Consider the following 24,219-nt stretch of genomic DNA (forward strand, 5'->3'; position numbering starts at 1 on the left):
GCTTTCATTTTTCTGTTTCTGCCAATTATTTTCAATCTTTCACAGAAATGTACACAGTTGCTCATGAAAGAAGAGCTTTATGTTGAATAACTGTGTATATGTCACATCCATATTACAGCAAAGGTGTTTGCAACATAAGACAAATGTTTGCTTTTGAGATGTTTGCGATATTTTAAACGCAGTGCTTCGTTTGCAAGATATGTGAAGCATTTGTGTGTGAAGTAAAAAAAAAATAAAGAAAAGGACAAACTGTCCCTGCAGCACAGAAGCAGTCATCAGTAGCACAGACGTATATTTGTAGAAACAGACAACAATACATTGTAGGGGTCACAATTATAAAAAAAAATGTTTATGCCAAAAATCATTAGGATATTAAGGAAAGATCATGTTCCATGAAGATATTTTGTAAATTTCCTACTGTAAATATATAAAAACTATTTTTTTTATTAGTAATATGCATTGCTAAGAACTTCATTTGAACAACTTTAAAGATGATTTTCTCAATATTTAGATTTTGTTGCTCCCTCAGATTCCAGATTTTCCAGTAGTTGTATCTAAGACAGATATTGTGATTGATGTTCTGTGTGTGTTTGTGTGGATCCTCAGGTCTGAGTAACATCATCGGGATAATCGTGTACATATCAGCCAACGCAGGCGACCCGTCCAAGAGCGACTCGAAGAAGAACAGCTACTCGTACGGCTGGAGCTTTTACTTCAGCGCGCTGTCCTTCATCATGGCAGAGATGGTGGGTGTCCTGGCCGTCCACATGTTCATCGACCGGCACCGGGAGACACGTGCGCCTCGCGCTCGGACCGGCGGAGGAGGAGACTATCTGCAGGGATCCGCCATCAGCAGAATCCCCAGCTACCGCTTCCGTTACCGGCGTGAGTCGCGCTCCTCCAGCCGCTCCACCGAGCCCTCGCACTCACGTGACGCTTCTCCCGTGGGACTGAAGGCCTTCGGAGCGCTGCCCTCCACCGATATCTCCATGTACACTCTCGGCCGCGGCGGAGACACGCTCAAGACTCCACACGGGTCTCCACCGATGTACAGCTCCGACAGAGAGCCGGACTTCCTGCAGATGCACAACTGCATCCAGAAAGACTCGAAGGATGCCAACCGGCGCACCACACCTGTATGAGACACATCGCCCCCTGCAGGGGATGACCACGAGGTTACACTTCACACAAAATAAACGTGAAATGCATGGTTTTCTTATCTTCCGTGAACTAACATGTTTTCAACTTTCTGACGAATCGGAGCAACAGCGTTTGGACTGAGAGCTCTTGAAATCTCTTTTCTTCTCATTTGTTTTATTCTGTTGTGCATAAATACTGTGAACCTCTGTGAGCCCAGGGAAGATAAACGATCCCACTGACCGGCCGAGATTGATATGTCATTATAAACATACTAATGACTAAATAAATATATTTAAATATATGAAAAGTTACATACATGAAGATATTAACATTGTTAATAAACCACACACAGACTTCTTGATTCAAGAAGAAGCAAAAGAACAAAAGAGCGAATCAGAAGTCAATAAAATCATCATGGATAATAAGAGCTTGATTGGTGTCGACTCATTTGCATGTGTTTGATTAAACCATCCTCAAAAATAGTTTCTAGACTGGAGCAGCATCTCGTTTCTGTCACCATGGCAACACCAGAGCTGTCACTCAATCCAGGAGAAACAAAGTAACTGGAGTTATCTATTTGATAAAGTAACTCAGATGTTTCCTTGTAAATTAAAAAAGTAATCTGATTTATTAACTGTGACAGTTGTCAGATTTAGAAAGGAATGAGTTTTTTATTGAGCTCAGACCACAGTAAAACACAGAACAGGACACTGAAATGTACAAACACACGTGACTGAGTGTGGAGGAGGTCAAACGAGGCTCTGGATGAGCTGGATCTGATCCTGATAGAGCGAGAGAAACGCCCGAGCCAGACTCAGGAACGGAGCTTCATACTGACCGATCTCCTTCTGCAGAACACACACACACACACAGAGAGAGAGAGAGAGAGCTTCAGAGGGACAGTGATGAAGATGATGAAGATGAAGATGTGTGTCTTGGGCTCACAGCAGACGTCTCGTGGTACTCCAGCCCGTGACTCTGAGCCCATGACTGAGCGACGGCGGCGTCCACCTCCCTCCTGGACCACAGGTCACTCTTATTCCCCACCAGCACACCTGACCACAAACACAGGAAGTGACATCATCACAGCAGCACAAGCATCAGTGATGGATTCTGGGAGGTTTTGTGGTTTGTGTCTCTCTAAAACACTGATGCTATTTGATCAAATGACAAAATCAGCTCGATGAGATCAACCAAATATGATAATGTGATGCGGAGTATTACTTTAGTGTTATTTACATACTATTAGAATAATATTTTGAATTAGATTTTATTTTTATATTTTCCGATTTACCTTTGGTTTTATTATTTAATTTTCAGATTTCAGTTTAAGGGTGCACTAAGTGATTTTTGAAAAAGGCTTTTAAGCCATTGTTAAAAACACACTGCAGCCAATCAGCAGTAAGGGGGCGTGTCTTGTACAGAGAGAAGAGAGCGCTCCATCTGACGGATATTGGCAGATCGACTATAGATAGAGAGAACTGGTAGATAAAAAAGAGGAAAATACTGGAAGAACAAAACATGAAAAACAAGGGCTAGGATCAGGCAAGAGGTAGGACCCGTGTACATATCGTAACATCTTTCCAGCGCTGGAGAGAACTCAAGGCTCGAATCTGACACAGAGCTCACGTTGTTTATTCTTGATTTTGTATAGTTTCACACAACTTATCTTTGTTGGCTTTTGATTGAACATCTTGTGAGTCATCTTCACTTGTTTCTGTGATCGTTGTTATCCCAGCGTTGTGTAGTACCTGAGGGGCGGGGATTTCAAAAGAGGGGCGTGGTCCTGTTGGGCTGTGGGCGTGTCTGTTCTGGTGCTTTCAGATATGTACTTATATCACTTAATGCACCTTTAAAATTAAAATTTTAGTCATTTTGTTGTGAGTTTTTTCCCCTTAGCTACAGTTTTAGTCATTTTAGAACTTTTCCATGTATTTAAACACTTAATTAATTTGTGGGGTGTGATTGTGTGTGAGATGTGTGTGTGTGTGTGTGTGTGAGACCGTGACCTCTGACCTGGCACCTGCAGCCCGTTGCAGTGTGATCTGACCCTGTCGATCCAGCGGCTGCAGCTGGTGAACGAGGCTTCGCTGGTGATGTCAAACACCACACACATGAGCGACGGCTGATTCCACTGACACACACACACACACACACACACACCATTACAGAGACGTCAGGGTCACGCGGAGTGTGTTTAGGTTGTTTTTATTAAACTCACCATGTTCTCACAGGCCTCTGCAAACGGCTCCCGTCCGGCTGAATCATAGATATAAAACTCCTGATCGAGAGAAAACACACACCAATCAATCCATCCATCCATCCATCCATCAACCAATCAGCAGGTATGATGAGTGTGAGTGAGTGTGTGTGTGTGTGTGTGTACCACAGCATCACTGGTGTCTGGGATGGACACTGATTTCTCCAGCAACTCCACACCAACATTCTGCAAAACACACACAGTTCAGTTCTGACCAAATCAATCCATCCATCAATCCATCAACCAATTAGTCATTATTCACAACACTACAGTGTGATTGAACTTCAGAGTGATGATGTGCTGTGATCTGCACCTGTTTCTCTCTCTCTCTTATACAGTGGTTATGAATCTTTTAGATGCCTAAATATTATTATCTTCATGTGAAGGACCCCCATCCTAAAACTGAAGAGACTAGAGATCGACCAATATATTGATTTACCGATATTATCCCCGATATTTTAAGTATTTTATCATAATCATATATCGGTTTTGTATTATCGGATTCACCGATATGTTGAGAACACCGATGGGTGTTTTGAGAATTGCGTTCAGGATCACCTTTGCAGCACGTCTGAGGGGAGACGAGACGACAACAACAGCATGCAGGTACTTGATTTGCTGTAGTTAGTAAACTTTATTTAACATAACAACAAATTAGATGCATTACATCCGCAGTTCTCAATTCCAGTCCTCGCGCCCCCCTGAGTTTCTCTTATCAGTTCAGACTTTAGTTCTATTCGAAGCGCCCTGCGAAGTACATCACAGGATATTCCTCCAAGATTCCGAAGTGAACATATATGTTCCATTCAAAGTGCACTAAAGTGTGCGAGACGTGAACTTAAATTGTATTTATTTATAGAGGGAGGTATATGATGTCACATGTTCGTGTGTGAAGACGTTGCACAGCGCAAATCCGTGAATGAATCTTCCGAAGTGAGGTAAACTTCAACAGATTTTTCCTGCTCAGGGAGTAGGGAACATAGTCCATGCACGGAGCTCACTTCTAACGAGCTGGTTTCTGAATCAGCTGTGTTAATAAAAAAGGAGGAGCAAAATATGCAGAGCTGGGGGGTGCGAGGACTGGAATTGAGAACTGTTGCATTACATACATGCCTAAAATGTAGACTAGTTCATGCAGCTTTGTTTCTAAGAAATAGAGACTCATGAGTCATGTTAAATAATCCATCAAGTCCTGTCCCAATAAAGACGTAACTTTGTATGAGTTAAATAATGCACCCATGAATGAGCGCATGTTGGAAATAAAAATTCTCTCTCTGTTGTAAATGTGCTCCATCATTAGTCTTGTGAAGCTGCTTTCATATTGCTGTTCACTCAGCGGGTTGATGTGGTTGATGCTCAGGAAATGCTCCAGCACAACCACTGCATGTAACTTTTAACAAGATTCACTTGTTTTAAACACCCTAAATTGTATTAACATTTACTATAAAAACATTATATTGCTAATAAACATCTAAACCGTGCTGTCAGCAGCCATTTCATAATCTAGAAGGACAAAACATTATTATTAATTTTGATATAACATTCCTGTTGAGAAATGCAATAAAATACAATGTTTTGTTTGTTATATTCCAGAGAATATTACTCCGTGAATTAACATTATCCAATGAATTATTCTTGACTCTGTAGCTGTAAAACCTACTAAAACAGTAGTTTAAAAATTTGAAAAGTTGATTTGACTCCTGTCATGATCAGGTCATCATCCACAACACAGACTCTCACACTACACAGTACACCCGAGTATTGTTCTGCACATATCCCTCTCCTAGCAATAGCTGAAATATGTAAGCCTTTTCATGTTAGTTTCTAGTTTTTATAGTTTAGTCTTTTTCTTGCCTTGCCGTGTTTTGACCCCTTTGCTCTGGATTACCGCTCTTGCTTAGCCCTCTGGTTATTGTTCGCTCATCGAAGACCCATACTAGCCCTAGGAATATTCTTTGTCTTGCCCTTTATATACCTGTTTGCCCCTGTGTCGACCCTGTCTGTGTTTAGACCATGTCAACGAATAAAAGCTTGCATATGGATCCGCACGTCTCTGTCGCTCCATTACAACTCCTGTCCTTTATTTATTTTCTCCATTTGAAAACATTGGACATTCAAATATTTTTGCTTATTGTCAATATTAGTGTCGTTGCTTTTTATAAATAAAATGTTTTTTTATTGTAATATACAGATGAAAAACATGACTGAAAAACCTGACTGAAAAAAAGTGGAGTATGTTCTTTTTTCACCCTGTCATTTATTTACTTTATAACAGTTAATAAATATCGTTCTGCATATAGGTTATCGGACACATAAACATGCAAATAGTTGGTATCGGTTATACAAAAATCAATATCGGTCTATCACTAGAAGAGACCGCTATATATTTTCCTGCATAAACACCCAATTTATAACATTGCTATCATAACTCTGTAAAATATTTAAAAAACATTTAGTTTCTATAACATTGTATTATTATTTTATGTAATTATTTTACAAAAAAAAAAATATTTTCCCTTTTTTTGGGGGGTTCAAGCACGCAGTGCTGAAACCCTATTGTAATTGTAAGGATTTTTTTAATTATTATTTTTCTCCGCTAAAACTGGTCGTGCAGACCAAACCGTAAGGCCTATAGAGCTTTAAAAATACAGCGCAAAAAACAAAATTTTCAGACATTTTTGGCCATAGATCGTAAACTGCTTGACGTAGACTCAAAAACTATACATCGTTGTTATCCTTGGGTTAGTACGAACAAAATTGCTCTGCGCCTTTTTTTGTCTACGGCGCACCGTTTTTCCGTAAAATTGCGTTTTTCTCTCAAACCTACTTTTGCGAACTAGTCCTAGGATTTTCAACCAATCAGAACCAAACCACTGCAGAAATATTCCCTGGACACTCAATTGAAAGTTGAAATTTCGATTCTTACGCAAAAAACAGTACGCCCAAAAGCATCTATGCTAACGTTAGCCAAATGTTATTTTAACTATAACTCTTGAACGGAATGGGATATCTTCACCAAACTTGGTACACATATGTATGACCTCAATCTTTGGTCAAATCAAAAAAATCTCTCTGCCGCTTGGGGGCGCTATAAGATAGGAAAAACACATAAATGGCTATAACTAGGCAACCGTTGGCTCGATCGACTTGAAAATTGGTATGCAGTGTCTTGGTCTGAAGGGGCACAAGTACCTATGAGGACATTCGCATATCTCAAAAAACATGGCCGCCATTGGCCAAATAATTTAAAGCACCTATTTGAAAGGGTTAACGGAAGTTGATCGGAACAAAACTCGCTGGGTACGTTCGACTCATGAACCTTAAGGTCTGTAAGAATTTTGAAAGAAATAGGCCACTAGTTGGCGCTAACGAGTTTTATGGCTCTGCAATCACGTGGTGTTTCACTTATCAACACAATATGCATATTATTTGATAGATCTCCTCATAATGCGCAACTTTGCCTCAAGAACCATTGCTGTCAATCAAATCGTTCAATTGTTATTCACAAATATGTTAAAAAGCTACTTTTGCGAACTAGTCCTAGGTTTTTTGCCTGATCGGAACCAAACCACTGCAGTAACATTCTGTGGACTCTCTAGATCAATAATTATCAATAAAATGTTGAATTTTGTACTTTGGTTAGCTATAACAGGCTAATATATAAAAGGGGCGTGACCAAAATACCCAAAAGCCTATAAAACCTAAACGAAAACTCAAAACTTTATGAAACTTGGTGTAAACATGTAACAGGTGACTCTTAACAAGCATGCAAAGTTTCATGGAGCTCGGACCATAGGTGGCGCTATAACAGTTGAAAAAGCCTCAAAAACACAAATTTTCAATAGAAAATGATCACAATTTGTAGAACATATTCATACATTCAAACAAACACTAGATCTTAATATCATATGATAGATCTCCTCTTTGTGAACAACTTTGCCTAAGGGAGCGAAGATGTCAATCAAATCGTTCATTGATTATTCAAGAATATGTTAAAAACCTACTTTTGCGAACTAGTCCTAGGTTTTAAGCCCGATCGGAACCAAACCACTGCAGTAATATTCTCTGGACTCTCTAGATCAACAATTATCAATAAAATGTTGAATTTTGTCCTTTGGTTAGCTATAACAGGCTAATATAGAAAAGGGGCGTGACCAAAATACACAAAAGCCTATAAAACCTAAACGAAAACTCAAAAGTTTATGAAACTTGGTGAAAACATGTAACAGGTGACTCTTAACAAGCATGTAAAGTTTCATGGAGATCGGCCTATAGGTGGCGTTATAACAGTAGAAAAGGTCTCAAAACACAAGATTTATATGGTAAATGGCCTCAAATTGTTTGAAAATGCTCATATATTCACACAAACACTAGATCTTCATATCATATGATAGATCTCCTCATTCTGAACAACTTTGCCTCTGGGACCAATGTTGTTAATAAAACTGTTAATTAAATATTCAAGATTATTTTAAAAAGTTACTTTGGCAAACTAGTCCAAGGGTTTAAGTTGAAAATCAATAAAACCACTGAGGTACAATTCTCTAGACTCTGAAGGCCAATAATTATCAAAAACATGTTGAACAATTGCATTTGTACAACTATAAACCAGTAATTTTATAATATGTTCTTTTCATAGTGTACACAAAGGCCTATTAATACAAACAGAAAGCCCACAAATGATCAAAACTGTGTAAAATAATGCATAATTTCATTCTAAACAAGCATGCAAAATTTAAGAGAGATAGGGCAAAAAAAAACCCCACTAAGAGTTATAAAGGATTAACATGTTGATGTATGAGAAATTGCCATTTATAACCACTAGATGGCAGCGGAAACCACTAATGGGCTCATTCAGCTAAGTTAAACAGTACTGTTGAAAGGATTTATGAATTCATGCCTAAACAATAAAAAAACAGTTACAACATTTTAAATCTCATTGAGTTAAAGTTTTCCATTTTGTTCATACAGACATATAAGTTTTAATTTTTTTGCCACATTATGATTACAGTGAAACCTGAAAATGACATCTAAACTCTTAAAAACTAGTTTAATCATTTAATTTCAGTGCATGTGTCTGTCTGTCAGCCTATTCTCCATTTTGGATGTGTTTAACAGTCATCCATACATCCAGGTTGGCTCAGACCACCTCAGAGGCCTTAAATGCTTGAACCCCGGTAAATGCTGCTTGCAGCTTTAATTTTTTATTGTTTTTGTCCAAACTTTTCCATGGAGCCTGTGTTACTCTCTTGTGGCCCCTCTGTGGCCCTGGCCCCAGCCTGCAAACCTGTGCTCTACTGTACACCTATCATCTCTGTTCAGTGATTCTGTGTGTGTGGTTCTTACCATGCTGTAGTTCTTCTGAAAGACAGCGCCGTCACTGCGGAACATCTGACAGAGAGAGCTCTTCCCCACCGCCGCGTCTCCTGAACACACACACACACACACACACACACAAACACACACACACACACACACACACACATATAAACACACACACACCACACACATACACACACATACACACACATACACACACACACACGCACACACACACACACACACACACACACACACATATAAACACACACACAGTTTGTCGCCATCAGTGTTGGGAAGGCTACTTTGGAAATGTAATTAAATTAACAGATTACAAGTAACTCTATCTACAGTCTAATAAGTAGTGAAACTATTTCAGTGACTTTATTAGAGTATTTTAACTGAATACATGTGATTACTGTTCTCAATGTCTGAATAATGTTTCTTCTGTTAATGATCAAACATTAATCTTACAGAAGAACTCAACTCTGATTACTGTCTGACTTCATCGGAATTCAGATCAGAACCATCTTAAAGCACAGCTGACACTAAATCAGACTCTTCTGAGATATCAGAGTTAAATACAGAATTAAAACACTTGATCTTAACAAAATAAAGCATATACATAAACTCAAACAGGAAACAAAAGTAAATCAATCACATCTATATGTGTGTGAAAATATGCAGATGTAACCCACTGTGTAAACATTAACATTTTCTTTAGTAACTGTACTTAAATTACATGTTTCTTTTCTCACTTACAGATTGTAACGTTATTTACATGTATTTTGTAATTAAACTGCTTTAAACTGTTAACTTCTGTTACATGTATCCAGTTTCTCCACAACACGGTCACTGCGACTTTATATCAGATCATAATCACAAATCATACACAAACAAACGCGCTCTTACCCACAACAACACATCGAGCTCTTAACTTCACCATCAGCATAGATTAATAATAATTAACTGATTAGATTAATAAGCATGAGCTGATTACACGTGAAGAGGAACTGTTTCTGTGTTCCGCTACTGCAGCCCGAGCCTACAGCGTTGCTTAGCGACTGACATAAAGCCTGAGCACTGCGATTGGCTGAACGTCGTGACGCAGTAGACATACGTCACTGACGTTAACGCAGCTGTTTTGAAATCCACCGCTAGAGGCCACGCTTCACGCGCTCAGAGTATGGCCAGAGAGTCTGGAGCCGCGCACGCGCACGGATGTGCTGTTGACCTGACGCCGCTCACTTCCGGTCAAGATGGCGGCGCAGCGCAGTAATCTGATGCAGAGCGTAAGAAAAGCGCTTTTCTCTCATCATCAGCACACATTATTACACTTTATTACTCTTTATTACTCATTATTATTCATTATTACTCCGGACTCTCTGTGTAGTTTAACACTCGTGAGTTATAGGCGACCAGTGTTAGTGTTTATTCCCTGTTTATGACAGCAGTAGTCTGTATTTACAGCATTAAACATCCTCCTTTATTATGTTATTAAAGAGTAACTGTTGTGATCAATCAAAAGTACACAAACTGTCAGATTTACTAACCAAATCTACATTATTAAATATTACACATAGAAATACAAAGCTAAGAACCTCATTATCTCAACATTATTTACATCTAGTCATTCAGCAGATGCTTTTATCCAAAGCGACTTGTAAATGAGGGCAAAAGAAGCTATCAAAACAAATAAGATGCAGTTATCAGATAAATTAAAGTGTTTAATAATAATAATGTTTAATCAATAAAAGATCATGTAGCCTTTCAGACAGAAATGTATAAAAAAATTAAACCTCTGTCAACAGGGTCAGAAACTTGTTTTTCATGTAATATTGTGTGAAATCATGTGGTCAGTGTTTAATTTTATGCCTTTATATCTTGAGAAGCACTGAGCGGAATAAATATCTTTATCATCAACACAATATTTTATCTGAAGGGACTTACAGTGCATTAAGGCTATGCAGTTTTTACCTAACGTGTTCCCTGGGAATCAAACCCACAACCTTGCGCTGCTAACACTGCTCTACCACTTGAGCCACAGGAACTCTATACATAATAAATATACACAGTTAAGTACACACACATACATATAGTATGTAAACACAAACGTTTATTTTGGAATTGATTAATCATTTCACAGGCACATCATTTTTATATGTTTCTTCAGTAAACAGGTCTTTATTTCATATCATTTTGCATCTCAACTGAATGTATGTTGATTTAAGTGTTTCAATATTTTTACCGGAAATAAGATCACAACAACATGATGATGTGCAGTGCTGAAGTGTTCAGAGAACGGTCTGTAGTCTGATCAGAGCGATTGATCGATCAGGTTTGAGATGAGTAGGGCTGCAGCTATCGATTCTTTTTGTAATCGATTAACCAGATGCATTTTTTGTGTGTGTTTTTAAACAACCAAAACAAATAATGCATAACGAAAATGAGGTGGCTGTAAAATGATCAATCATTTGGCTTTTATTTAAAAAAAAAAAACAGAGGTATTGAAAATATCTGTTCTATGTAGATTTCTACACCTGCAGCATTTACCATAAGGCTACTAACAAATAATCTATAATTTCTGGGGTGAGCCTATTTGCTATGGTAACCTAGCAACCTGTGTGTGTGTGTGTGTGTGTGTGTGTGTGTGTGTGTGTGTGTGTGTGCATGAGGAAGAGTGACGCCCCAGTCAGACCAGTTGCTTCATTGAAGTTTGGTACGGCAGAAATACATACATTCATTTTCAACAGAACGCTGTATTTGGCTTGGATCACTTGCATTGCGGTGCATTTTAGGTGAAGCATCCGTCCGAAAAAAATTGCATCACAACATCACGTCCCGGTGTATACAGTGAATGCATGCTGAAATTATTGTTGAGTGGCTACATAAAAGTTTAAGCATATGTGATGCATTGCTGCGATTGGTCTGACTTGCACGTGAGTGTGTGTGTGTGTGTGTGAGTGTGTGTGTGGGGGAGGGTAAGAAAATGTGTGTGTGTGTGTGTGTGTGTGTGTGCGTGAAGGGGATCTTTTTTTAGGCTATACTCTCTTGCAATTGAACGTCAATACGTTTACTACTTAAAAACATGAAAGCTAAACATCATAACTAGTCAAACCGCATCACAACATCGCTACAAATACAGTATGGGACTAAATTCAGCGAACATCAATGTATAGGCTTAGGCTACGTTACCTTGTTTTAGTGATGCTTGGTGAAACAGCATAGAGAGGGTGTTTTCGGTTCAGATGCTGAATCATTGAAGTCGTACTGCTGTGGAATGCCAGGTCTACTTTGCAGTAGACATGTTGCACCTTGTTCGCTTCTTTTTAAAGAATGTAATGATCCCAAACTTTAGGTATTCTCTGCCGTTTATAGACATCTTTAATCTTTGCCATCGCGCCAACTAAATAAAAAATGTATCATGCGCTATGGTGTGCTTCCAGAACATTGAACAACGGTCCGTGTGAATCAGATCCCTGCGTGTATAGTGCGCGTCATAGGAATTTAACAAGGCAGAGTTTTGCCTCAAGGAATTTTTGTAATTGAGTTAATCGAGTACCTCGATGAATCGTTTCAGCCCTAGATCGGAGTGATTGATCGATCAGGTGTGTATGATTGCAGCATCAGAGCTGGACGGACGCTCTTCCTCTGTGTCAGCTGTGCGGCGTCGGATCGGCCCCCAACTGTGTGTACGGCCCCGACGGACAGGGGACCCAGAGCCATCCGAACGAAGACGGACACTTCTGCTTCAGGTAGAGCCACTCGCAGACGCCTGCGCAGACTCTGATGTCACTTCCTGAACTGATATTACTTCCTGTTCCCTCCTCAGCACTGAGTGCTGCTTCCTCTACGGTGTGTTTAATGGCTTCGACGGCAGCCGCGTGGCCAGTTTCGTGTCTCAGCGTCTGGCGGCGGAGCTGTTGCTGGGTCAGCTGAGCACCGGTCACACAGACGCAGACGTGGGCAGAATCCTCTCTCAGGTTTGAGATCTAAAAAAAGTGTGCTCACCCTTAGAACATCTGAGATCAGGAAAAGTTTGTTTCTTCATCAGGTTTGGAGATATGTAGCATTACATCAGTGTCTCATCAATGGATGTTCTGCAGTGAATGGGTGCCGTCAGAATGAGAGTCCAAACAGCTGATAAAAACATCACAATAATCCACAGCACTCCAGTCCATCAGTGAACATCTGGAGAAGAAAAAAGATGAAACACATCCAGCATTAAGATGATTTTAACTCAAACACATCGAGTCTCTAATCCATAATAACACTTCCTCCAGTGAAAAAGTGTTCTGGTCTGAATCAGGAGAGAAATCTGCACAGATCAAGCAGCGTTTAAACAGCTCTAAACAAATATGTTTCTGGATTTTGATGTGAGAGACAACAGGAGATGCACTTTTTCACTGGAGGAAGTGTTATTATGGATTATAGACTCTATGTATCTGGGTTAAAAACAGCTTAATGCTTAGTGCTTAGTGCTTGTGGATTACTTATGGATTGCATTAAAGAATACGTTTAAGAAAAATGGTTAATAATGGTAATTATTAATATAATGTCTTCTGTCGTCTCTCAGGCTTTTGATGTTGTAGAGAAGAGCTACTTCGAGACCATTGATGATGCTCTTGCAGAGAAAGCAAACCTCCAAACACAGCTTCCTGAGGTGAGCACACATCCATGAAGAGACTCAGATCACTGCTTCTGCTCTGGATTACAGTGTCTGTCTATCTGTCTCTCTGTCTGTCTCTCTGTCTCTCTGCTGTCGGTCTCTCTGTCTGTCTGTCTGTCTGTCTGTCCGTCCTTCTGTCTGTCTGTCCTTCTGTCTGTCCTTCTGTCCGTCTGTCCTTCTGTCCGTCTTTCCTTCTGTCCGTCCTTCTGTCTGTCTGTCCTTCTGTCTGTCTGTCCTTCTGTCTGTCTGTCTTTCCTTCTGTCCGTCCTTCTGTCTGTCTGTCCTTCTGTCTGTCCGTCCTTCTGTCTGTCTTTCCTTCTGTCCGTCCTTCTGTCTGTCTGTCTGTCTGTCTGTCTGTCTGTCTGTCTGTCTGTCTGTCTGTCTGTCCTTCTGTCTGTCTGTCCTTCTGTCTGTCTGTCCTTCTGTCTGTCTGTCTGTCTGTCTGTCTGTCTGTCTGTCCGTCCTTCTGTCTGTCCGTCCTTCTGTCTGTCCGTCCTTCTGTCTGTCTGTCCTTCTGTCCGTCCTTCTGTCTGTCTGTCCGTCCTTCTGTCTGCCTCTCTGTCTGTCTGTCCTTCTGTCCCTCTGTCTTTCCTTCTGTCTGTCTGTCTGTCTGTCTGTCCTTCTGTCTGTCTGTCCCTCTGTCTGTCTGTCTGTCTTTCTGTCTGTCTGTCCTTCTGTCCGTCCTTCTGTCTGTCCATCTGTCTGTCTGTCTGTCTGTCCTTCTGTCTGTCTGTCTTTCTGTCTGCCTCTGTCTGTCTGTCCTTCTGTCCCTCTGTCTGTCCTTCTGTCCCTCTGTCTGTCCTTCTGTCTCTCTGTCTGTCCGTCTGTCTGTCGGTCGGTCCCTCTGTCTGTCTGTCTGTCCGTCTGTCTGTCCTTCTGTCTGTCTGTCTGTCCTGTCCGTCCTTCTGTCTGTCTGTCTTTCTGTCTGTCTGTCCCTCTGTCTTTCTGTCTGTCTGTCTGTCTGTCCCTCTGTCTGTCTGTCCTTCTGTCTGTCTGTCCTTCTGTCCATCCTTCTGTCTTTCTGTCTGTCTGTCTGTCCCTCTGTCTGTCTTTCTGTCTGTCTGTCTGTCCGTCTGTCTGTCCCTCTGTCCGTCCGTCTGTCTGTCCGTCTGTCCTTCTGTCTGTCCTTCTGTCTGTCCTTCTTTCTGTCTGTCCTTCTGTCTCGTCTGTCTGTCTGTCCCTCTGTCTTTCTGTCTGTCTGTCTGTCTGTCCTTCTGTCTGTCTGTCCTTCTGTCCATCCTTCTGTCTTTCTGTCTGTCTGTCTGTCCCTCTGTCTGTCTTTCTGTCTGTCTGTCTGTCCGTCTGTCTGTCCCTCTGTCCGTCCGTCTGTCTGTCCGTCTGTCCATCTGTCTGTCCTTCTTTCTGTCTGTCCGTCTGTCTCGTCTGTCTGTCTGTCCATCTGTTCCTATGGCTCAGTGGTAGAGCATTGCGTTAGCTGCGCAATAGGTCCTGGGTTCAATTCCCAGGGTGCACACATACTGATAAAAAAATGTATGCACTGTAAGTCGCTTTGGATAAAAGCGTCTGCTAAATGCAAAAATTTTAAATTTCTGTCTCTGTCTGCCGACTGTCTTTCAGGGCGTTTATCCGTCAGCTCAGACTCAGAAGATTGCGGAGCGGCTCAAGGCTTTAGAGCAGGAGGTTTCAGGAGGAGCCACTGCTATAGTTGCTCTGATACTCAATGATAAACTGTACATTGCTAATGTCGGTATGTACACACTCACACACACTCACACAAATCAAATGCTGTGTGCTGATCCTGTCACTGTTTTCTTCATCTCTGTGTGTTTTCAGGAACCAACCGGGCTCTTCTCTGTAAGACCACCACTGACGGTCAGAACCACGTGATCCAGATCGGACGAGCGCACACACCCGACAACGACGACGAGCTGTCCAGACTCGCCCAGCTGGGTCAGACACACACACACATAGGGCTGTGCAATTAATCAAAATCATAATAAAATCACGATTTGAGTATGCACGATTTATAAATCGCTTTATAGCATGATTTTCCGCGGCCCTGACCTCCCGCAGTATGCTATCCAATCCAATCAGAATGCAGCGTGTCTAAGTGGAGCGCAAGAACAGAACAGTCTGGGCATGTGTCTAACTCCAGCTTCACACACTCTGTCTGTGATGCGTATTTCTTCAGAGCCCATGTTAATGGATCAGAGCGTTCACACTGCACACGGTAAAAGATGAGAACAGGAAAGGTTAGAAATAGAAAAGTGTAAAAGAATGAATATCTAGCGCATGAGCATAGAGAGAGTTGTGAGAGCACAGGACACAGCGTGTATCTGAGCACGCATGTCTGGTTTTGTAAAAGAGCAAATGAAATCTGTGTGCGAGCGGAGAGATTCACGCTCGTGCATTATTTTAATGTGTTTTCACGTTACAATAACGCGCTCTGGCTGCTGCTTCTGAACCGAATACACGTACTGTATACACACTGCAGACGGAGTACATCTGAACCTTGCCACCGCTACAGTGAAGTGAAGTGAAGTGAAGTGAAGTGACATTTAGCCAAGTATGGTGACCCATACTCAGAATTTGTGCTCTGCATTTAACCCATCCGAAGTGCACACACACAGAGCAGTGAACACACACACACACACTGTGAGCACACACCCGGAGCAGTGTTCATCATTTATGCTGCGGCGCCCGGGGAGCAGTTGGGGGTTCGATGCCTTGCTCAAGGGCACCTAAGTCGTGGTATTGAAGGTGGAGAGAGAACTGTACATGCACTCCCCCCACCCACAATTCCTGCCGGCCCGGGACTCGAACTCACAACCTTTCGATTGGGAGTCCGACTCTCTAACCATTAGGCCACGACTTCCCGACAGTGAGCTCTATGACCAATGCATGGCAAAAAAGGGAAAAAAAATCCCTGGACACTGGTTTTATTTAATTATTTTATTTTTTTTGCTATATGTCTAGACATTTTGTTTGATGTAATATTATTTTTGTTTTACTTTACTACAAAATCAAGTATTACGTAGAAATAAACATAGAAATCATTATATTTTACATTACCACTCAATGACAGTCCTAATATTTTAACGTGAACTGAGGTGCTGTAAAATCATGAACTCCTCATGTGTAAATTTCACTTTAAAACACATGGTCCATGTATTCATGTCACTAAATCACTACCTTTGCTATTTTGATCATGGCTTTAAGGTTTATGGTGATTTTGATTTTAATTCATTTAATCAGCTTTTCTGAAATACACTGTTACTCTAGTCACATAAGGTGTCAGTAATGAGGAGGAGCAGTGAGTGCTTTCTTCTTTGTCTTCTCAACACGATTGACATTATTCTCATCAGCAGGGCTGTGATTCAGACAGTAATATGACTCTGACTCAATCCTCATATATGAACTGTTTCAGAGGTTCTTTGGTGAATGACATGCTCATGCTGAAAGTTTTTATTTTTGATTATGATTTAGCAGTAAGTGTTGATTGTGTCTTAGCGGAGCGCGTAGAGAGTGTGAATGATTGTGTGTCTCTCAGGTCTGGATCCAGTACGCTTGAGGCAGACTGGACTGATCTCAGGTCAGAGCAGCACTCGACGGATCGGAGACTATAAAGTCAAATTCAACTACACAGACATTGACGTGCTCAGGTGTGTTTCTGATACACACACACTCTCTCACACACACAAACTTACTCACACACTCACTCTCAATGATTAATAGATGCACGCAAAAATAACAATGTACTACATCAATTTTATACAAGTATTTTACGAACCACAAACAAATGCCTTTCAATTTGATTCGGGATTAAATGATTGTGCAGCGATTTGTACATATACAGACATGTTTGCGAATACAAATGTTCTGTTCTGCATTAATATATCATAAACTGCTTGTGCAAAAAGGATTCCATGCATACGTGGATCGGGTGACACGCGTGCATTAATTGACATCTAGTTCGAGTCGATCTTGTTCGGTTCAATTGGATTTTGAGACTTCATTTTCGCAGTTTTCAGCATTTCACCTTCCACACACACACAACTACTAAGGAACAAGGCCCAGTGCAATTCATGGACGTGTACACGATTTGAAAAGTTTGTGAATGTGCGTCACTACACTGAAACAAATGCTTTTCAACCGGTGTCTGCAGAGTTAAGAATTACATGAATGTGCAGCATTTTGTTCAAATAGAGACATATTTGTGAATACAAACGTTATAAATTATCATAGTTTGTGCATGTAGGGATTAAAATGTGCGTTTGTGGATCAGGCGACGCGCGTGCATTCATCCGCGTCTCTTCTGAGTCGATTCTATTTGATTCATTTGAATTCTGACACTTTCGTTCCGCTCTTTGAGCCTTTCCCAATCCACACACACACAGCTCGCGATCCACGCGCAGCTGAGCCACAGAGAAACATGACCACTAGATGGCGCTTCAGCCCCACTCACGTGCGCAATCAATTGTGTACAGCTTTATGAATGTTACATTGGGTTTTCTTTGTTTCTCTTTGGTTTGGCTATTCTCCTCTGCCCGTAGAAATACAATAAAGATGTTTTATTGAACTTGTTCTACCTTAACTTGTCTTAAGACAAAGAATAGCTTATATTAATTTGGCCAAACAAGAACTTCGTGACATAACCTACAAGCCAGAAACTAAGCCTTTTTTTGCACAGGCCTATTTAAAGGGTTAATGGTCCCACCTAGTGATCAACTGTAAAAATAACAAATTTTACCTCTTCCCAAAAGGGAAAACCACAAACAATCCAGAATGCATGATTATATGGTGTCATGGCTTTGCAATCAAAAAATGTCGTTATAATGGAAGTCAATGGGGCAAAAACAACAATGCATCAAAGCCAATCTTGTTACTAATCTTTGACATGCCCAAGACTGTGATAAAAGGTAAAAAAAATATCCAGTCCACACTTTTTATATAGAAAATATGTAATTTTGTGTGCTTTTTTTCCCAAATCAGTGACATCATTCATGAACTTGGTAATTAAAGAGTTAAAATCTTGGATTTTTTTTTTAAAACATTTGGTAGTTTTGATCAGGACTGAGGTTGATTAATAGATTTATGCAAAAAAAATATTTTTAAATATTTATCTGATACATTTTTACAGCAGTTTAATTTAGTGGATGTTTTCATCCATGAACATCTCGAAAGGGTAGTGAATTTGCCCACAGTGTACCGTTGAGTTTTTGAAAAATTTTAAAGCATTTTCCCAAAATATGGGTCAAAATAAGATTTGTCACCAAAAATCATTCCGTTAGCTCAAACACCGAGAAAGTTGTGGCCAAAATAAGACTCAACTTTACCCCCTAGTGGAGGAAAACGTCCCCAACAACGCATGAGGGTTAAGAGAAAAGCTCTGATTCCACAACCATTAATGCTTGTGGATCTTGTTAGCAGTGTAACGTAACGTTAAAGCAAACAATAATGGTTAATAAATCATAAATGCGATTAAAATATGAGTTTATTTGACTATTCTAGATTTCTGATTTATTATGTTTATGTTATAAATGAACATTATGAAAACTGGTAAAACAAAAAGTTTATTCATTAAAATGGCACAAAATTCTTAATATGAACTCAAACTATTTTAAATTATGTGTAAGGTCCAGGCACTCGGCCCAAGGAAGGTATCCGGTGCTGGATGAAGGTTTCCTGCGTGTTCGGTCTTTCAGCGTGTAGAGTTATTCAATTTAGGTTAAACTGACTCCCATTTTATCATTTAATCTGACTCCATTGTATTATTATGACCTCGAATTTAGGTTGGAATGTTTCTAATTAGTAGGCCTATTCTTCTGACATTTGATTATTCTGGTTAAACTCTTTAGTTTATATTAACTTGTTCATTCGGGTGCTCATGTCTCTAACAAGGATTCAACGTAATCTACTAGAGTCAATAATTACAGAGTAAAACAGAATAAAATCAAATGTAACAATTTATTATCAGTCAGGTAAATATGAATTCTGCCAATTACATATCCAATTGAAACAAATCATATCAATACAAAACATCGAATTCTCAAAGATGAATCTAAAAGTAAAATATGAATACCTGACCTTAGAAAATACATAGTATGAAGTGAAGAGACACACTACAGGCTTTCTGGCTACAGAAATCGCCCTGATCCTTTTGCTGCAATCCTTTAAATACCTCAGACCAAGACAAACATCCCCCGAGAGGAAGACAGAAACTAACAATTGGAATTTGATTAGGTCAGGTCCCAGCCCAGGGTAGTTTACACCTCAATGGAAACAGAAGGTAATTTACATGGAAGACCCTGGAAAAGGGCACTCCCATTACAGTAATCAAATTATCTCTTAACTCTTAAGATCTGTATCTTTTAATCTACTTTTCTAAGGTTGAGACCATTGTACCAGTTGCCCTGAGACAATACAAATGACACCAAACATGACTGTAAATATCACTTGCATTAATGCAGAATATTATAATATTGGCAATTCTGAGTGAAACTAGGTGGAGGGAGTGTGATGGTGAGGTGTGAACTGCTAGGTGTGGTGCATCTTCGATGGCACCGTTATTTATGATGGAGGGTATTCAAGAGAGTGTTCAAATGTTAATTATCAGGAAAGTCCTTTAGTTTCTTAGAGAGAAGTCGTCCCTCAGTCCAGACGGTCCAGCTCCAGTCTTACAATTATGTCAATGTTTTTGATAACGTGTCTGTATTAAGTGCTGCAAAGCAAAAGCCAATCATCTCGGAGCCTGAGATCCACGGCGGCCAATCGCTGGAGGGCGTGATGGGCTTCCTGTTGCTGATGTCAGAGGGCCTGATAAAAGCCCTGGAGTCGGCCCATGGACCGGAGCAGGTCAACCAGGTGATAACATGAATTATCACTGAAGATCTGTTGGAACGTAAGAGCTGCTGAAATAAAGTCACGTCTAGTGATGCACCAAAATTAAAATTGGCATAATAAAATTAGATACTGGACCAGAGGTCAAATACCGAATAGTTTTTTTCACATTTTCCCCCATGTATTTTGCCAATTTCTTTCACCATTGCATAAATTAAATGGCCAAAATGTGCTTTTTACACAATTACACTATCAATTACACTGTCGATCATAACATACTACTATAGAGACCGGGAAAACTGTGTTAAGCTTTCTGGGATGGTACTCAAATGGTTCAGGTCATACTTAGAAGGGAGAGGTTATTATGTGACTCTAGGAGAGCATAAGTCTAAGTGGACGTCCATGACATGCGGAGTCCCACAAGGCTCAATTCTTGCACCGCTCTTGTTTAGCCTGTATATGCTTCCCCTAAGTCAAATAATGAGAAAGAACCAAATTGCCTACCACAGCTATGCTGATGATACCCAGATTTACCTAGCCTTATCTCCAAATAACTACAGCCCAATTGACTCCCTCTGCCAATGCATTGATGAAATTAATAGTTGGATGTGCCAGAACTTTCTTCAGTTAAACAAGGAGGAAAAAAATTAATTACTCAACTTACAAGTAGCACTCTTTCAGCACAGATTTTCTCTGTACTCTGGACCCTGGCGCCACGAGCTCGTGCAGCACTTTTCGAATACAAGCAATTCATACATGCATTAGAAAATATAACATTCTGCAGTCTATTTAATTGTTTAAGGCCATGTGGTGATTTCAATCATCATACAGTAATCAAGAAAAACCACCCCTTACTCATTTCATTGAAGACCTGCAGTAAATGCTTATTCAATAACTTCAGTTGCATCTCTAGTCACATCCGTCCTTCAGCATCGTTTCAATATCTGTGGACTACATTTCCCATGTTCCCCGGCAGGAGATGGTTGCCATGGTAGTGGCGGAGCTGGCGCAGCAGAGCAGTCTGGAGGCGGCTGCGCAGTCGGTGGTGGAGCGCGTCAAGCGTCTGCATCATGATGTTTACATGAGCGGCAGACAGAGAGCACCACACTGCGGCAGACATGAAGACATGACTCTTCTGATCAGAGTCATTAACTACACACTCGCAGACGGCTCGCTCACACCCACACAAGGTGAGACACAGCGGCATCAGAACATCTGCTCTGGACAACAACTACTCACTTCTCTACAGACACGGAAGAGAAGACAATGATGAATAAAGTCGTAGTTTTTGCTATTTTTAGACCAAAATGTATTTTCGATGCTTCAAAATATTCTAACTGACCCTCTGATGTCACATGGACTACTTTGATTATGTTTTTCTTACCTTTCTTAAGAATTCAACGTAAATGGAGACATGTACATTTAATCAGTTCAGGAAAATATTGTCCTTCATAAAGTCAAAAAGTGTAACAGCAATCAATTTAAGGCAAATATAAAAAATATGCTGATTAAAATAATACCTGATAGAGCACTGATGAGACTGCTTCAGAATAAATTACATTTGTGCCAAAAAAACATTTTCCCCCGGACAAGTAACTTTTTTTACTCGGACAAGTGAATGATTGATGTTTAAGCTTAATGTTGAGCCCTGTGCGATTGCATGTTTTACAATGTCAACGGTAAGTTTTAATTTAGAATGTGATTAATGTAAGAAAAGTAGTTTAAATCTTAAAAAAAAAGATTTAAGATAAAAAAAACAAGAGTTGCCTAAGAGCAGATATGAATAAATGTCTAAAAATCCTGATTGGAGCATCACTATAAATAATTCTACATGAGAAAAAGATGATCAGTGATCGGCTCCAACAATCCAGATCTGAGCACCCCTAATTAACACTGATGTGTGTGTGTGTGCGTGTTTGTGCGTGTGTGTGTGTGTGTGTGTGTGCGTGCGTGTGTGTGTGTGTGTGTGTGTGTGTGTGCAGGAGGACGGATCTACCCGGTGTCTGTGCCGTACTCCAACCATCAGAGCACCAGTAAGACCAGTGTGATGCTGTCTCTGGTGATGCCTGCGCAGGGGACGCTGACCAACGGCTCCAACACTGCGTCCACGCTGGAGGGAGACACGCCAACCGCCGGGTAACAGCGCTGAAGATTAAAAAAACTAAAAGTTCCCTTTTTAATGTTAAAGTTTTAGTAGTAGAATTTGTTTATGACATTTTATTATTTCAATATAATATATATATATATATATATATATATATAGATTCACTGATTTATTTTCATAATTTTAGTATTATTATTATTTTTTTCTATTTTAGTACATTAAAATAAACTAAGAAAATATTTTGGTAAAAAATTTAAATTATGAAATAATGTAAATTTTTTTTGGTTTAGTTTTAGTTAGCTGTAACAATCCTGCACCTCAGCTAGTGTTGTTTCTTCAGCTGAATGCATTCATGACTTTATCAATAATGCACAAATCTCTCTCCACGGTCCCCTGTTTTACTGTAGTCCACTGATTCCCCTGACCATAGACACCTTACTGCCCATCAGTGAGAGTCCTGGCCCCGCCCCTCCCTCTGACCACGCCCCTCTGTGTGTCTGTGCTCCTCCCCTCAGTCAGAGTCCCACAGCAACGCTGCAGTCCAGCACCACACACACGCAGAGCTCCAGCTCCAGCTCTGGAGACGGCAGCTTGTTCCGGCAGAGAGGCAGTCAGGCGGCGCAGCCGGACGAGACGGGACGTGTGCCTCCATACGTCGACTTCACACAGTTCTACCGGCTCTGGGGCTCCGACCACAGCGAGGGCCAGGGTCTGTCTGGAGATCCGGGGCCGCAGTGAGGATCAGGTGAAACAACATTATTCCATCTGTGAGCCGACAACAGTCTCCTTAAACTGTATGTTTGGCCTGTAATCATGGATAGAGGAGCTCCACTGACTGTATCGAATGGAAACTCGTCATGTTTATAAGACTTCACACTCACGTTTCTTTCTTCCTGCTTCTGTGGAGTTTGACTTCTCTGTGAGACCAAAGTGAGGCCGAGCCACTTTTATACTTCTGTCTGTCTGTCTGTGTTTTCTGTGTCCTTTGAGTTTTTAGTGTCTTCCTTTAATAAACAGCTCTTGTTTCAGCTTCACATTCTGGTTTGGTTTCTTTTACGATACAATACAATGTTTATTTATAAAGCACTTTTTTTTTTAAAAAACAACCAAAGCTGACCAAAGTGCTGTACAGAGTAGAATAAAAACTTAGAAATTATAATAAATAAAACAAGTCTATCAAATGTAAAACACAATAATAATAAAATAATAATTGAACCAATGATCAAGGGGTATTGAAAGCTACAAAGAATAGATATGTCTTTAGAGCAGACTTCAAAGCAGAAATAGAGGGAGATATTACTAATACAAACACTCTATATTTGTTAAAAATGGAAGCCAGAGGTAAACAAAACCAGGCCAAGGATTGATCCCTGTGGTACTCCACAATTAAGAGGTATACAAGAGGAGGTGTGCTGACTGACACGAACACTAGAACATCTGTCGGTCAGATAAAAGGGATTCAGATTCTGTACTGTGAAGGTTTGAAGTCAGACTGAAACCGCTTATGAACAGAATTAACAGCCAAATAAGATTGTAATTGAGTCAGTAACAACTTTCTCAAGGATCTTTGAGATAAAGGGTAAATTAGAAATGGGATAAAAACTGGACTGAGAAGAAGGATGCCTGTGATCAGTAAAAGATGTACTACTGATTTCAGTGTTTAAAATAGAAAAAATGTGTTAAAATAAAAATCAAGTCGAGTATGAGAAAGGATATGCGTCAATAATATTTATTAATACTTTAACTTTTATTTTTTAATTTAATTTTAAATAAAATTGTCACACTTCAGCTTTAAATATTCAAAATTCTGAGATGAGTCAGCAACTTGTGCAGATTATTCCGATTAAATTAGATGACAGATGATATGATGTCAGTAAAGATGTGATGATTTACAGTATTTTGGAAACCTGTCTGTATGTTGAACAT

At 40.1% G+C, this 24,219-nt stretch overlaps 3 protein-coding genes across 3 annotated transcripts in view; 2 read left to right on the top strand and 1 right to left on the bottom strand.

Annotated features, from left to right (window-relative positions):
• LOC132090980 (voltage-dependent calcium channel gamma-2 subunit-like) overlaps positions 1 to 1,567 on the top strand; it is an 11,814-nt gene extending 10,247 nt beyond the window's left edge. Inside the window, exon 5 of the mRNA XM_059497775.1 lies at positions 607 to 1,567. Within this exon, the coding sequence (XP_059353758.1) occupies positions 607 to 1,142 (536 nt within the window). The 3' untranslated portion in view covers positions 1,143 to 1,567. The remainder of the gene's footprint in view (positions 1 to 606) is intronic.
• Positions 1,568 to 1,867: 300 nt separating this feature from the next.
• Positions 1,868 to 9,791, bottom strand: ift27 (intraflagellar transport 27 homolog (Chlamydomonas)). Its single transcript, XM_059497777.1, has 7 exons — positions 9,632 to 9,791; positions 8,747 to 8,826; positions 3,527 to 3,586; positions 3,362 to 3,421; positions 3,157 to 3,274; positions 2,086 to 2,195; positions 1,868 to 1,988 (listed from the first exon to the last, which is right to left on the bottom strand). The coding sequence occupies exons 1-7, from the start codon at positions 9,669 to 9,671 to the stop codon at positions 1,890 to 1,892; spliced, it is 567 nt and encodes a 188-aa protein (XP_059353760.1). The 5' UTR covers positions 9,672 to 9,791; the 3' UTR covers positions 1,868 to 1,889.
• Positions 9,792 to 9,904: 113 nt separating this feature from the next.
• LOC132090981 (TGF-beta-activated kinase 1 and MAP3K7-binding protein 1-like) lies at positions 9,905 to 23,062 on the top strand. Its single transcript, XM_059497776.1, has 11 exons — positions 9,905 to 10,011; positions 12,344 to 12,474; positions 12,552 to 12,702; positions 13,296 to 13,382; positions 14,967 to 15,096; positions 15,183 to 15,299; positions 16,900 to 17,011; positions 20,069 to 20,213; positions 21,166 to 21,379; positions 22,172 to 22,325; positions 22,809 to 23,062. The coding sequence occupies exons 1-11, from the start codon at positions 9,979 to 9,981 to the stop codon at positions 23,029 to 23,031; spliced, it is 1,497 nt and encodes a 498-aa protein (XP_059353759.1). The 5' UTR covers positions 9,905 to 9,978; the 3' UTR covers positions 23,032 to 23,062.
• The last annotated feature ends 1,157 nt before the right edge of the window (positions 23,063 to 24,219 follow it).

The sequence above is a fragment of the Carassius carassius genome, chromosome 17 (genome assembly GCF_963082965.1).
Source record: "Carassius carassius chromosome 17, fCarCar2.1, whole genome shotgun sequence".
Lineage (NCBI taxonomy): Eukaryota > Metazoa > Chordata > Actinopteri > Cypriniformes > Cyprinidae > Carassius > Carassius carassius.

Bases quoted from the DNA above. Each gene is read 5' to 3' on its own strand.
- ift27 (XM_059497777.1), bottom strand. From the start codon at position 9,671: ATGCTGATGGTGAAGTTAAGAGCTCGATGTGTTGTTGTGG. The intron at 8,827-9,631 runs GTAAGAGCGCGT...GTGTGTGTTCAG, and splicing joins AGCTCGATGTGTTGTTGTGG to GAGACGCGGCGGTGGGGAAG. The intron at 3,422-3,526 runs GTACACACACAC...TCTCTCGATCAG, and splicing joins CAGACACCAGTGATGCTGTG to GAGTTTTATATCTATGATTC.
- LOC132090981 (XM_059497776.1), top strand. From the start codon at position 9,979: ATGGCGGCGCAGCGCAGTAATCTGATGCAGAGC. The intron at 10,012-12,343 runs GTAAGAAAAGCG...GTATGATTGCAG, and splicing joins GCAGTAATCTGATGCAGAGC to CATCAGAGCTGGACGGACGC. The intron at 12,475-12,551 runs GTAGAGCCACTC...TTCCCTCCTCAG, and splicing joins GACGGACACTTCTGCTTCAG to CACTGAGTGCTGCTTCCTCT.